This window comes from Erinaceus europaeus, chromosome 4, assembly GCF_950295315.1.
Source record: "Erinaceus europaeus chromosome 4, mEriEur2.1, whole genome shotgun sequence".
NCBI classification, from domain to species: domain Eukaryota; kingdom Metazoa; phylum Chordata; class Mammalia; order Eulipotyphla; family Erinaceidae; genus Erinaceus; species Erinaceus europaeus.
In genome coordinates this window covers 32,219,342-32,232,559 of record NC_080165.1, presented here as the reverse complement: position 1 = coordinate 32,232,559, position 13,218 = coordinate 32,219,342, and the positions used below count along the sequence as shown (strand labels likewise).

General features: G+C 43.8%; 1 protein-coding gene across 3 annotated transcripts; it reads left to right on the top strand.

Annotated features, from left to right (window-relative positions):
- The first annotated feature begins 3,659 nt into the window (after positions 1 to 3,659).
- TMEM14C (transmembrane protein 14C) lies at positions 3,660 to 12,792 on the top strand. Of its 3 annotated transcripts, XM_060189170.1 has the most exons (7): positions 3,735 to 3,784; positions 3,863 to 3,932; positions 4,672 to 4,735; positions 5,260 to 5,336; positions 7,016 to 7,117; positions 11,125 to 11,212; positions 12,293 to 12,792. In XM_060189170.1, exons 3-7 carry the CDS (start codon positions 4,713 to 4,715, stop codon positions 12,348 to 12,350), a joined length of 348 nt encoding a protein of 115 aa, XP_060045153.1. In that variant the 5' UTR covers positions 3,735 to 3,784; positions 3,863 to 3,932; positions 4,672 to 4,712; the 3' UTR covers positions 12,351 to 12,792. The 3 variants fall into 3 exon arrangements, with proteins under 3 accessions (XP_007524337.1, XP_060045150.1, XP_060045153.1); XM_007524275.3 differs by lacking the exon at positions 3,863 to 3,932 and having other exon boundaries at positions 3,660 to 3,784; XM_060189167.1 differs by lacking the exon at positions 3,863 to 3,932 and having other exon boundaries at positions 3,680 to 3,784; positions 4,658 to 4,735.
- Positions 12,793 to 13,218: the final 426 nt, after the last annotated feature.

Below are 13,218 nucleotides of genomic sequence, written 5' to 3'. Positions count from 1 at the left end.
AACAAAACCATAGGATAAGAGGGATGCAACTCCACATAATTCCCACCACCTGGTCTCCATATCCCATCCCCTCCCCTGATAGCTTTCCCATTCTCTATCCCTCTAGGAGTATGGACCCAGGATTGTTGTGGGATGCAGAAGGTGGAAGGTCTGGTGTCTGTAATTGCTTCCCTGCTGAACATGGGTGTTGACTGGTCGATCCATATTCCCAGTCTGCTTCTCTTTCCCTAGTAGGGTGGGGCTCTGGGGAAGCGGAGCTCCAGTACACATTGATGGGGTCGTCTGTCCAGGGAAGTCTGGTCGGCATCATGCTGGCTTCTGAACCTGGTGGCTGAAAAGAGAGTTAACATACAAAGCCAAACACATTGTTCAACAATCATGGACCTAAAGACTGGAATAGTGTGGATGAAGTGTTGGGGGCTACTCTTTGCAGACTCTTGTGTACTTCTGCTCTCAGGCATATATTTTTCCCTGGTTTATGGACATGTGTGAACGTATGCTCTGGGGACCTGGTCTGTATCTCTGGGAACCTGGTCTATATCTAGGTTTGGGGACTTTATTGAGGAGTGGACCAACTGGAATGGAATTAGAGAATACTATGAAAGGAAAGGTCTCACCCGAGTGATGAAGCTGAAGGGCTGTCATTCCACACCTGAAGTCTCTGGACACAGTCTGAAGTGAAGCATGCTGGGGTGGCACTCTGGAGATTTTTTTTTTTTTTTTAAACGAGAGAGGAAGGTGATAGGAAGAGACAGACAACTGTAGAACTGCTTTCATTGCTCGTGAAGCTTTTCGCCTACAGGTAGGGACTGGGGGCTTAAATTCGGGTCCTTGCACATTGTACACTTAACCAGGTGTGCCTGGCCCCTTTCATTTCTTTATTGTTTTTTTAAAGATTTCATTTCATGAGAGAGATACCACTGCTTATTAGTTTCTAATATATGGTGGTGCCAGGGATCAAACCGGGCACTTCAGGGTTCACATGCATAGAAGTCTAATGCTGAATCATTATCTCCAGGCCCAGTATATTGCCTTTTTTTAGATGGGATTCTTTTACCTAATAATACGCACTTACATTTTCTTCAGATTTATTTGGCCTGACAAATTCATTTCTTCTCTAGCATTTAATGATCTTCCACTGTCTGGATTTACCAAGTTTATCCATCCACTTCTTAGAGGACATCTCATTTAGTTTCTAGTTTTGGCAGATAGGAAAAAATTTCTGTAAACATCTATTAGTAGATTTTTGTTTGGACCTAAATCTTCAACTCTTTTTGACTAAATAGCAAGGGGCAGTGATGGGAATCATACTAGTAAGAGTTTAAATTTTTTTTGAGAAGCTGCCAAACTCTTCCAAAGTCTCTGTATATTTAAAAACAATATATAAACTAATTTAATGAGAGAAAGCCAGAGTACCTGGTATATATGTGCAGGGGATCAAATTTGGGATCCCAAGTTTGAATGTCCTGAGCTTTACCTGCTGAGTTACTTCCTAACTACTCTGTAGATTTTTATTTGCCACCTATGATGACAGAGTTCAGTTGCTCCACATTTTTACTACTATTTGGTGGTGCTGGTTGTATCCTGGGTTTGGGTCAAGTTCTGTTGGGTTGTTGGAAAAGTCATGATGTATTTTTCTGATTTTCTATGCAAAAATGTGTCATGACTTTTCTGACAACCCAATATTCTATTTTGGCCACCAGGACTCTCACTGGGGTTTGGTTTACTGTGATTCTCCGTTATTCTCACTGGCTTTTTTTTTTTTTTTCCTTCTTTCTTTTTGATAAAGGGTACAAGACATAGATCACTAGAGGAGCAACACCTGCAGCACAGCTAGCTCACCGCTGTTGGAACTTTTCCCCCTGCAGGTGTGGGTGGTTGTCTTGAATCTCGATCCTTGTTCATGCAAATGTGTGAGCTCTAGTGGGTAAGCCACAATTCAACTCCTTGAGCCAGTTTCTTGAATATATAATAGTAGCTGGTTTTACACTAGTTTTAACTTTCATTTTCTTCATGGAGTGTCACTTCATTTGCTTATCTCTACCTGCACTTCTTTGATGAGGTGTCTGTTCAGGTCTTTGGCCCTTAGAAATGTTCAGTTTTATTATTTATTTAAGATTTTATTTATTTATGAGAAAGATAGGAGGAGAGAGAACCAGACATCACTCTGGCACATGTGCTGCTGGGGATCGAACTTGGGACCTCATGCTTGACAGTCCAAAGCTTTATCGCTGCACCACCTCCTGGACCATGAAAATTTCCATTTTATACATAACATTTTTTTTTAAAAAGTTTCTTGTGAGAGTTTTGCATGGGAAAAAGAAATCATAGTACCACTTTGGCACATGCAGCACCAGGGACCTAACTGGAAGCCTTAGGCACAGCTAAAGTACTCTTTCCTAGTGACTAGTGATAATGGCATTTTTCCATGTCCTTAGTTACTATCTGAATATTTTCTTTGGATACCCATATTTTAACTGGGTCATTTGTCTTGTTATTTGTTATTAAATTGAGTTGATGGTAACTTGAGTGCCATCTTAGCTTCTGGCTGCATGGTGCATTGTTGTCCTAATCAAAGCTGCTTCTCTGACAAAAGCAGAGCTCACACCTCATAAAGACAGCATTTATCTCAAACACAAAAAAGTGCAAAGTCAGGTAGGTAAATGCATTTGTTTCCTTGCCCTTGCTTAAATACCTTTACTAGAAATTCTGCTTTACACTGAAATAATAACTTGGGCTTCAACAGATGCAGCAGGGAGTTTCATGTGGCATTTGAAAAATACAGTTGAGGGCTGGAGAGAGAGAGAAGTAATAATTTTTAAATATTTATTTTTATCAGATCAACTCTGGCTTATGATGGTGCAAGGGTTTGAACCTGGGACTTCAGAGCCTCAGTCAGGAGAGTCTCTTTGTATAACCATTATGCTATCGACCCATAAAGTAATGATTTTTGCGTAAAGACTTCCATGCCTGAGACACTAAAGGTCCCAGGTTTAATCCCCAACACCACTGTAACCCAGAGCTTAGCAGTGAGCTGAAAAATCAACGAAAATAAAAAATACAGCTAAATGGCAATTTTGATAGATTATAAATAAAAAAAAGACTTTTGGTTGAGGAGTAACAATACGGGATAGAATAATGCAGAATAAAGGGTGGAGGATCTGAAGTCATGTCTGCTAAGAACACTACTGCAAATGACTGTTGTGCTGCAAGTCTACAAAGGTAGGGCTGCTCGGCGTACATGCTTGCATCTGCGCAGGGAGGAGCATATCCCTAAAACCACGCTTTGGGTAAGACAGCCCCCTCGCAGGTGTCAGGGATTTAGCACACTGGGCCAGCCAGGAGTGAACACAGTGCTTAGAGCCGGTAGATCAGCACCAGGCGCCGGTTTAAACCTGCAATGTTGGAAGGAGCTGCTGCCATAGAGAGGCGCTTTCGATTTAGCACTAGCTCTGCTGGTGTACACGGCCAATAACTACATGGCGGAGATTCGGCGGTTAACATGCGGCTCCTGCGTCGCGTCGATACCATCGTGCGGTCCCAAGGCGTGAGCCGCACCCGGCCACCAGGATGCAGGGCTCCTCGCTCCGCCTCAAAGCCCTCCCCAGGCCGCGTGCCTGGACGCAAGCCCCGCCCCCTTACGCCCCGCCCCCAGGGACGCCGGGAGCGATTCCCCACCCCGGTCCACCCCACGGCTATGCGTCACTTCCGGCGGGACGGCGACTTCGGGAGTAGCGTTAGCTGGTTGTCTTCCACCGGCTGGGACTTGCGGAAAGCGACTCGGGTACTTGGCAATTATACCTGCTTTGACCTTTGGGGTTACCTAAGAGGCTCTACTGCAACTTGTACTTTATTTTTCCAGATCCAGGCAGGGCTTAGACTACTAGAGTTGCCTTTCTAGGCCCGCGTTTTTTCTGCTTTCTTGAAATTAGGTGAGTGACCCCCCGAGGCAGCAATCTCCTAGGTTGGTCTCCCTAGGCAGGTCCGCTTCTGAAAGGGTTGCTCCCCGACTTGCAAGTCTTTAACTTCACTTCTGCTAATGATTTGATCGTACACCCCTCCCCCCAAAAAAAAATAGACGGTGTGAACGGCCATCTTAGTTCACTGGAGAGAGTGCAAGTTAGGAGAGAGAGAGAGTTGCTTTGCTAGAGGTGTAGTGCTCCACGTACTATATGACTTTCACATGTTCTCCCTTCCCTCCCTCTCCATCTCCAGTCTAACAAGAACTATTGGATGCAGAATTAAGCAGTCTCCAAGTTTCACCGGCATTGCGTAATTAAATGATTTCTTTGGGTGGAAAAAGACAATTAGAATAGTTTAAAGGTAGTGGAAGCATTTGCTTTCTGAGCAGTAACTTGGTTAGCTGATGAAAAGCGTAACCCATCTGTACCGTAACCCATCTCATTCATTTTGTGAGGCTTGTTATGTTCTTATTACTGAGGTTACCACAAAAAAAAAAAAATTGCTTGTTTTCTGTTTAGCATTTACTTTGTGCTTTGCATATTACCTAATATAACCCCCAGGAAATTTGTACACTATATAGTATTGCCTCTGCATATATAAACTTGGGGAACTCGCCCATTATTTCTTAGGCACTTGACTGGATCTGGAACTTCAACCACTGTCTTTCTTACTGCCATTAACCACTTCTGATCAGCCTCTCCTCTGCAGGTACAAGTGTGGTGCTGCGGTGTCCTGGGTGAGAAGCAACAATGTCAAAGGACTCTGGTCCATTGTAAGTGCATAGTGAATGGGAATGGAATAACAGAAGCTTCTTAAAACCAACATTTCTTTGTCATTTGAAAAGGGTCCTGAAAGATTGCTGGACAGCATAGGTTTTAGGAAGGATATGAAGGATAGGGGCATAGCCTTACGTGGTGCTGGAGATCAAATTCTGGGTCTCATGCCTGAGCTTTACTATGGTACCACTTTCCTAGTCTAGCTTTTTTTATTTTTTAAATTTTCTTTTGAGAGAGAAAGAGGGAGATCAAAGCACTATTCCACTGTTCATGGAATTCTGTCTGTTTTGTTGCTCTTATGATGTTGGGGGAGAACCCAGGCCCTCACATATGTATTGAGTGGTATTCATTCTACCAGAGAGCCACTTCTCTGAGGGGCACAGCTTTATGTCTCAAATATGCCACTGACTTGAGGCAAGTCATCTAACTTCATTTGTCCAGTGATAGGTTTATTTTGAAATGATGACTTCCTAGGCCTTTTATGTTGTTTTTAAACATGGGCTACTGTGATTTCTTTTAGAGTGCCTTTACATTGGATTGGCTTTAGCTATGCTGCATTGGTTGCTTCTGGTGGGATCATTGGCTATGCCAAAGCAGGTATGATTTGTACTTAACCGTTTATGATCTAGTATTACTCCTGATGAAGAGTGAGGCTCAGTGGCTCTAGAGTGTGATCTTGTTTACTTTTAGCCTCTGGTTTGAGTACAGGCCTCAGGTCTTCTTACACAACAGAGCCAAACTTTTTATTGAATCATTTGCTTTTGCCTCTTTTTTCCCTTTTCTTTTCTTTCCCTTTCTTTCTTAATTTCTGGTAGAGAATTAGAGGGGAAAGAAGCCGCAGCACTAGAGCTTCCTCCTCCCCTGTGGCTAACCACATACCCTACCTAGTGATCTATCTGTTCAGCTGCATTTTTGCTTCTTTATCTGAACATACCAGGCAGGGTGAAAGTAGATTGCTGTAATCATATGCTACCATATATCACCTTTCACCTCAAAGGGCTATTTAACTAGGGGGAAACTAGTTTGTTCTTACTAGTTTTATCCTTCTCTATGCTTGTACCCAACCCCAATACAAATACACATTAAATTCCTCTTTCTCTCTCTGCCACTGGGGCTCTTTGTACCTGTGCAGTTTTACCCCTCCCCTCTCTTAGTGGACCTCCTTTTTTTTCTTTCTAGATTGAGGTGGGGTGGAGAGAAAGAGAAACAGAGCAGAGGTAGCACAGCACTGCTTCACCTCCTGGGATGCTTTCCCTTTTCATGGTGCTCCCATGCTGTAACTTTAAGATTCAAACCCAGACCCTCCACATGGTAAAGTGTGTGCTCAGTGAACTGTTTCCTGGCCACCGCAATGAATTCTTAATATATATTTTTTAATATTTATTTTCCCTTTTGTTTCCCTTGTTGTTTTATTGTTGTAGCTATTATTGTTGTTGTTATTAATGTCATCATTGTTGGATAGGACAGAGAGAGATGGAGAGAGGAGGGGAAGACAGAGAGGGGGAGAGAAAGATAGACACCTGCAGACCTGCTTCACCACTTGTGAAGTGACTCCCTTGCAGGTGGGGAGCTGGAGACTCGAACCAGGATCCTTATGCTGGTCCTTGCGCTTAGCTATCACCTGAATTCTTATTCTCCATTTTTTTTTTTTCAACTCACTGATTCTCCGTGAGAGATTTGCCTTAGGTCCTGCCCATGGGACAGTTCCATCCCCAGTTCAGGTGTGGCTAGAAGCCCTTTTCTCTCTCTGTCTCTCTTTCTCTTTTAAATGTTATTATTTATCATTGGATAGAGACAGAGAAATTGAGAGGGAAGAGGAAAATAGGGAGGGAGAGAGAGAGAGAGACACCTGTAGCACCGCTTGACTGCTTGTGATACTTTCTACCTGCAGGTGCGACCAGGGACTTGAACCCAGGTCCTTGCGGACTGTAGTGTGTGCTCTTGACCAGATGAGCCACTCTGCCTGTCCCCGAAGCCCTTTTCACTTTATGTAGAAATGCGTTGCCTCTTAGGAAAGAGGAGTCTTGTGTAATGACCCTCAGCTGTCTCATACAGTGAATGGCAGCCCCCCACCCCCAACACACACACACACACACACACACACACACACACACACACACACACACACACACACACTTTCCTGCTTTAGGATTCATTGGTTAGAAGCCAAGTTGGGAGAAGCTTTTTTGTTATTTTTCTTTTGTAAGGGAATTCTAGTGAATTCTGTTTGCAAAATTAATGTCTTATCAAATGCAGCTGCCTTTGTTTCCTTTCAGGTAGTGTCCCATCCCTGGCTGCTGGACTTCTCTTTGGTGGTTTAGCAGGCCTGGGTGCTTATCAGTTGTCTCAGGACCCCAGGAACATCTGGCTATGTCTAGGTATGTCAGCCTCACTGTCTCCTAGTATAATTGTGTATCTGCACTACTCTAAAGCCCCTGGTTTGGGAGAATGTGATAGATTCTTCACCATATGCAGACTGCAGTTCACTTCTGTCCACTTTTAGTCTTTATTTCAGTCCTTTTTTTTGTTTGTTTGTTTATGGAGAGAACCCTCTGAGGCTGCCTGTTCCTGTGTTCTTCCAAATCCAGTATGCAGCCCTAGGGAAGTTTTAAAACATAGGGTTATGCTGGTTTTCGTTTAGTTCGTATGTACAATATGTGGAAAGGCTTTTGTATCTCATGACTAGATCTCCCCAGTGTAATTAGTAGTAAGCTTAGAGCAGGCAAGCACTTATGTCTCTCAGCCCTGCGGTTGCTGTTGAAGCCTGCTTGGTTATATTGAAGAATCGCATGTGTAGGTTAGATTGGCTTTAATACTGAATTTTTCCCATTTAAAATCAATTTTGATCTGTAACAATAAACTGAACATATAAGACCTTGGTCTGAATTAGGGACAGAAAAACTAACTACAGGCCACAAAGTATGTCCAGATTAGCGGAGATAGCGGGAAGTGCAGGGAAGGGAAGATTACTTATCGGGACAACTATGGCTCCATTCTTCGAGCTCCACCCATGTATCAGACACTGCTCGGGCTGTGGGGATGACACTGTTTCTGAGAACCCACAGTATGAGGAAAGTGCCGTTCTGATCTTCAAAAGTCTGGTGGGGAGTAGAAGCGTGATAGCAGAGTGGTTTGTACAGGTCACTCGGCTGATTGGGATCGTGCTGGGGAAGGAGCAGGCCCTGCTTAACAGCAAGGTCAAGCGAGCTCCGTGAATTTCAGGCCTCTCTTCTCCCATTTCTGACCTCACTCCTCTGTACTCAGCAAAAGACCTCACTATCTTTTGAAGAGAAGAAAAAGCAGAATGGACTTCTACGTGCCCTCAACTTCCTCTGTCCTTTCTGCTTTTCAAGGCCAGATCCTCCAGTTGACATTTGTGGAGCTTTCACTGACAGTAATCCCTTCTGTGCGTTTGATTTTGGACAGACTTGCCCGTTGGTGTTCAGATGTGTTGGCCTTCACTCATTACTAGAAAAGAGCCCCTGGTGTCAGTGCACATGTTACTATGCTTAAAGACCCAGGTTCAAGCTCCAGATCCCTGCCTGCAGGTGGGAAGCTTCATGATCAGTGAAGCAGTACTGTAGGTGCCTCTCATTCTTCCTTTCTACCCGTCTTTCTCAATTTCTGTCTCTATCCAAAAAATGAAGGAAAGAAGGAAGGAAATAAGAGGCACAAAGTAAGCAAGCAGGTTAAAAAAAAAAGGAAGAGAGGGGGTCGGGCGGTGGCGCAGTGGGTTAAGCACATGTGGCACAAAGCGCAAGGACCGGCGTAAGGATCCCGGTTGGAGCCCCCGGCTCCCCACCTGCAGGGGAGTCGCTTCACAGGTGGTGAAGCAGGTCTGCAGGTGTCTGTCTTTCTCTCCCTCTCTCTGTCTTCCCCTCCTCTCTCCATTTCTCTCTGACCTATCCAACAACGAATAACAACAACAATGACAATAGTGATAACAATGACAATAGTGATAACCACAGCGAGGCTGCAACAACAAGGGCAACAGAAGGGAGAAAAAATGGCCTCTAGGAGCGGTAGATTCATGGTGCAGGCACTGAGCCCAGCAATAACCCTGGAGGGGAGAAAAAAATAAAGAGAAAAAAGGCTGCTAGTAGCAGTGAATTCATTGTGTAGTCACCAAGCCCCAGTAGTTATCTCTGGTGGCAAAACAGAACAAAACGTCTTGTGACTGCTTCCTCCTTATTTGTTACTCTTCTTCCCCTTCAGAAACATCTCTAAAAATATCAGTTTATATGGTATGCCTTGTCTTAACTTTTACTTCCCACATACTTTAACCCACTTCAGTCTTCATTTCTGTCCCTTTTTGTTTATGTGAGACTGCCAGTTCTTGGGTTTCTTTTTTTTCCCCCAGAATCCAGTGCACATTTTTTAGTCCTCATGATATTTGACCTTTTAGCTATTTTTAGCATAGCTGATGAATCCATTTTCCTGTTTTCTTTCTCTTGTCAAACCATCATCCATTAAATATTGCTGTTAAGACTTGACTCTCTTTGCCTTCTTTATACTTTAGCCTTGAAACCTGGGTCTCAAATTGCCCCCAATACACGATGATAGAACATTCTCCCTAAGCACCACTCCACACAGTTGCCAGCTTGAACTCTTTAATGTTTCAAGGCCCAAGTCTGATCTTGCTTCCTCTCACACTTGGTCTTTTTGTGTTTTTCACCCTCTTGGATCGCTACTGTTCTCCAGGATGTTTATGTCTCACCCATCAGCAAGTTCTGAAAACAGTACCTCCAGCTTATATTTGCTTTCCTGTTCCTTTAGCATACTCCTATCCTAGTCATCGCTCGCTCTCTTTGATAGAATAGAGAGAAATTGAGAGGCAGGAGGAGATAGAAAGGAAGAGAGACACAGAGAAAAACCTGCAGCTCTGCTTCACTTTTTTAAAAATATTATATTGATTTTTTTTATTGGACAGAGACAGAGAAATTGAGAGGGGACGGGGAGATAGGAAGGGAAAGAGACAGAGAGAGACCTGTAGCCCTGCTTCACCACTTGTGAAGCTTCTGCCCTGCAGGTGGGGACCAGAGGCTCAAACCTGGGTCCTTGCACACTAATGTGTGCACTTAACCAGGTGTGTCACCGCCTGGCCCCCCCTGCTTCACCACTTGTGAAGCTTTCCCCTTACAGGTGGGGACCAGGGGCTTGAACCTGAGTGCTTATGCTTGGTAATACTTGCACTTAACCAGGTGCGCCACCACCTGATCCCTCCTATTCATCTCTCATCTGTATTCCTAAAGAAGTTTCTGGATTGACCAGGGCTATCAGGTTCCTCTAATTTGTTCTCTGTGGTGCAGCTTGAATCGTGTCTTCAGAGTGTAGCTCTCTATGTAACCTTCATTGCCCTTTGGATGAAGACCATATCCCTGACATGGCCACCAGGACTGGATGTGAGCTGTCCTCTTCCTTGATAGTCATGTCTTGATCTCACGCCGTGAGCTTCTTCTCACCACAGGGCCCGACATGTTGTCACCAATCTTTAGGTATGCTTCCTCCTTCCGCTTAGCTTCTCTGATTCTCATTCCCGTCTTCACTTCCTTCATGAACTCTGTTGTGATGCCCCTTGAATCAAAGGCTGGGTCTTCTTTTATGCTGTTCACATTAATTGAACCATTGTACCGATTTTATTTTGAAGGTTTCTTTTTGTTTGTTTTTCCTTTCCTGTTTACCCCATTGAACTTAAAGCACTCTAAAAGGGACTTTTTTAATGGTTGTTGTGTCCTGCAGTACCTAGTACAGTACCTGGCATATAGTAGATTTCTAACAGGTCATTGAGTGGGAAGAACACATATTGCCAAAGAGTAGGAAGAAACTATAGCACTTTTGGAGAAAACTAAGAAACTTATGACTACAGAGTGAAGGGAGATTAAATTGGAAAGACGGGAGTCGACAGTAGCACAGTGGGTTAAGCGCATGTGGCACAAAGCGCAAGGACCAGCATAAGGATCCTGGTTTGAGCCCCCAGCTCCCCACCTGCAGAAGAGTCACTTCACAGGCGGTGAAGCAGGTCTGCAGGTGTCTATCTTTCTCTCCCCCTCTGTCTTCCTTTCATCTCTCCATTTCTCTCTGTCCTGTCCAACAATGACAACATCAGTAATAACAACAATAATAACTACAACAATAAAAATGGGCAACAAAAGGGAATAAATAAATAAATTAATAAATAATTGGAAAGACAGAGTTAGCTGGGATGTTGAGACCCTGACATTCCAGCATTTGTATTTAGCCTTTGAGAGCGTGGGTGACCAGCATGCACCCGAACCTGGAGGAGGAGGCCAGGAGACATGCTCCTCTGGTCCTTATAGGATGTAAAACTCTGGTCACTTCTTTCATGCAGTGAATGATATTATTACCTTTTTGTCCTTTTCATCAGTTGCATCTGGAACCTTAGCTGGCATCATGGGAATGAGATTCTACAACTCTGGGAAATTCATGCCTGCTGGTCTGATTGCAGGTGCAAGGTACTTCCTTCTCTCTTGTTGTCATTTGCCAGAATGGAATTTAGTTTAATGCCCAGGATGCTTCTTCACATAGCCATAGTATTAGTCCTATACCGGATATGGCTTAATGTATGCACAAATATGAACGACTGTTCTGTGTCAGAGTCCACTGAGTACATTTGTTCAGTTGGAAGCGTTTGCTTTCCCATCAGTCCTTGTCCCTTTCTGTAGGGGAAGAAGTTCAGTCAAAGACATGCTCGCAGCTCGGTGCGACTCTCGGCACGGGTCGGACCCTTCTCATGCAGGTGTATGTAGCTTTCGTCATTGGAGTCTTGCCTCAAGAGGAATTTTGAATCCTGTTTTTCTAGTTAAATCATAAACCCTGAACCAGATTGTCTTTTTAAATACAGTTTTTGTGGGCAGGAGTAGACAGCATAACGGTTATGCAAAGAGACTCTCATGCCTGAGGCTCCGAAGTTCCAGGTTCAGTATCCTGCACCACCTTAAGTCAGAGCTGAGCAGTGCTCTGGTGGAAAAAAAAAGAAGAAAAGAAAGAAAAAGTAGTCAGGTGGCTCAGTGGTAGAACACAAGTTTTTTTTCTGAGATACTGGGGCTTCATGCATATGCACTGCCATCGCCGAGTGATCTCCCCAGGCCTCTTTTTCATTATTTGAGAGAGCCCACCACCACTTGGTCATTGTTGGAGTTCACCCTTGTGCTGCCTGTAGGGCTTCCCTTGTGGTGTCAGATAGCAAACCCAGGACTCTTGACGTAGTGAGATGAATGCTCTACCCGGTGAGCTAACCAGACAAGGGAATTTCTAAGTGTGTTTGGGAAAAGAAGAGACACCAACTTTACCAAAAAGGATGATGCCTTCCAGCATAATGTCTAGTCACAGTAGATGCAGAAGCATAGAAATACAGTGAGGCTGGGGAGCTGTGTTAACTCACTCTTGCAGTGGGAGGCCTGGGTCTCTCAACTCTGAACATTGGCAGTTCAAGGAGTGGGCATGCTGTCTTATCTGCTCAAAGACTTCCTGAAAGCCTGCTTCTTGGCCTATTTTGTCTTTGGTACCTGACTTTCCCCGTTTCTTTTGAACAGCTTGCTGATGGTTGCCAAACTTGGGATTAGTGTGTTGAACGGACCCCGTCAGTCGTAGTCATGTCCCAGCATGGACTCATGAAGACTTTTTAAAAGTTTGACTGTTTTTCTTACATAAAGAGAATTAAGTATTTTTTTTTCACATATTCTGAAATATTATAAGAAGAAAAAAGATTTTAAAAAAAGACACTGATTTTTTAAGGGAAAGAAATTATCTTTAGCGGCTCTGAAGAGGTGGGTAGTGGACTGAGTTGTCCTTCAGTCTTCTCTGCAGCTCACCTCTTCCATGCTCATGTTGTTTTTAATGCATCATCAAAGCACCAGGTGTGAAATAGTAGGTATCAACATTGGGGGATAGCCTGGCCCCATCTCCTAATCGGGAACCTTCTGAAAAATAGCATCTTGTGAGATTTTCTTTTTTTTACTGATCATAGAGCTCTGACTGACTTTGAAATTATGTTAAATGAAATATCAATGGAAATAAAATTAACTATTCACGATATCTTCTATGGTGTCTTTGTTGCTAGAATTGTCTAAAACGTGAGGTGTGACTAGCAGACATTTGACTGTGAACACGTTTTGTTGATGTTTGTTTAGAAATTAGCCCTTCGGTATCACTTCAAGACAAGGGAAGTTATTTGATTACACATCGTAGTGCAACTTGCTTTAAAAACAACCTGTATGGGACAGGGGAAATGGCTTTACTGGCTGGGTTTTCCCTGTTTGCTCCCTAGCACACGTGTTGGAATAGTGCTCTGGAGTCAGCTCATGTGGAACCTCTTATAAGATTTTATTTCTTTCTTACACGAAAGAAAATCTTTTTGAATTATTGGATAGAGATAGAGAAATTGACAGGGAAGGGGGAGACGGAGAGGGGAAGAGACAGATACCTGCAGCCCTGCTTCACCACTTGTGAAGCTTCTCTC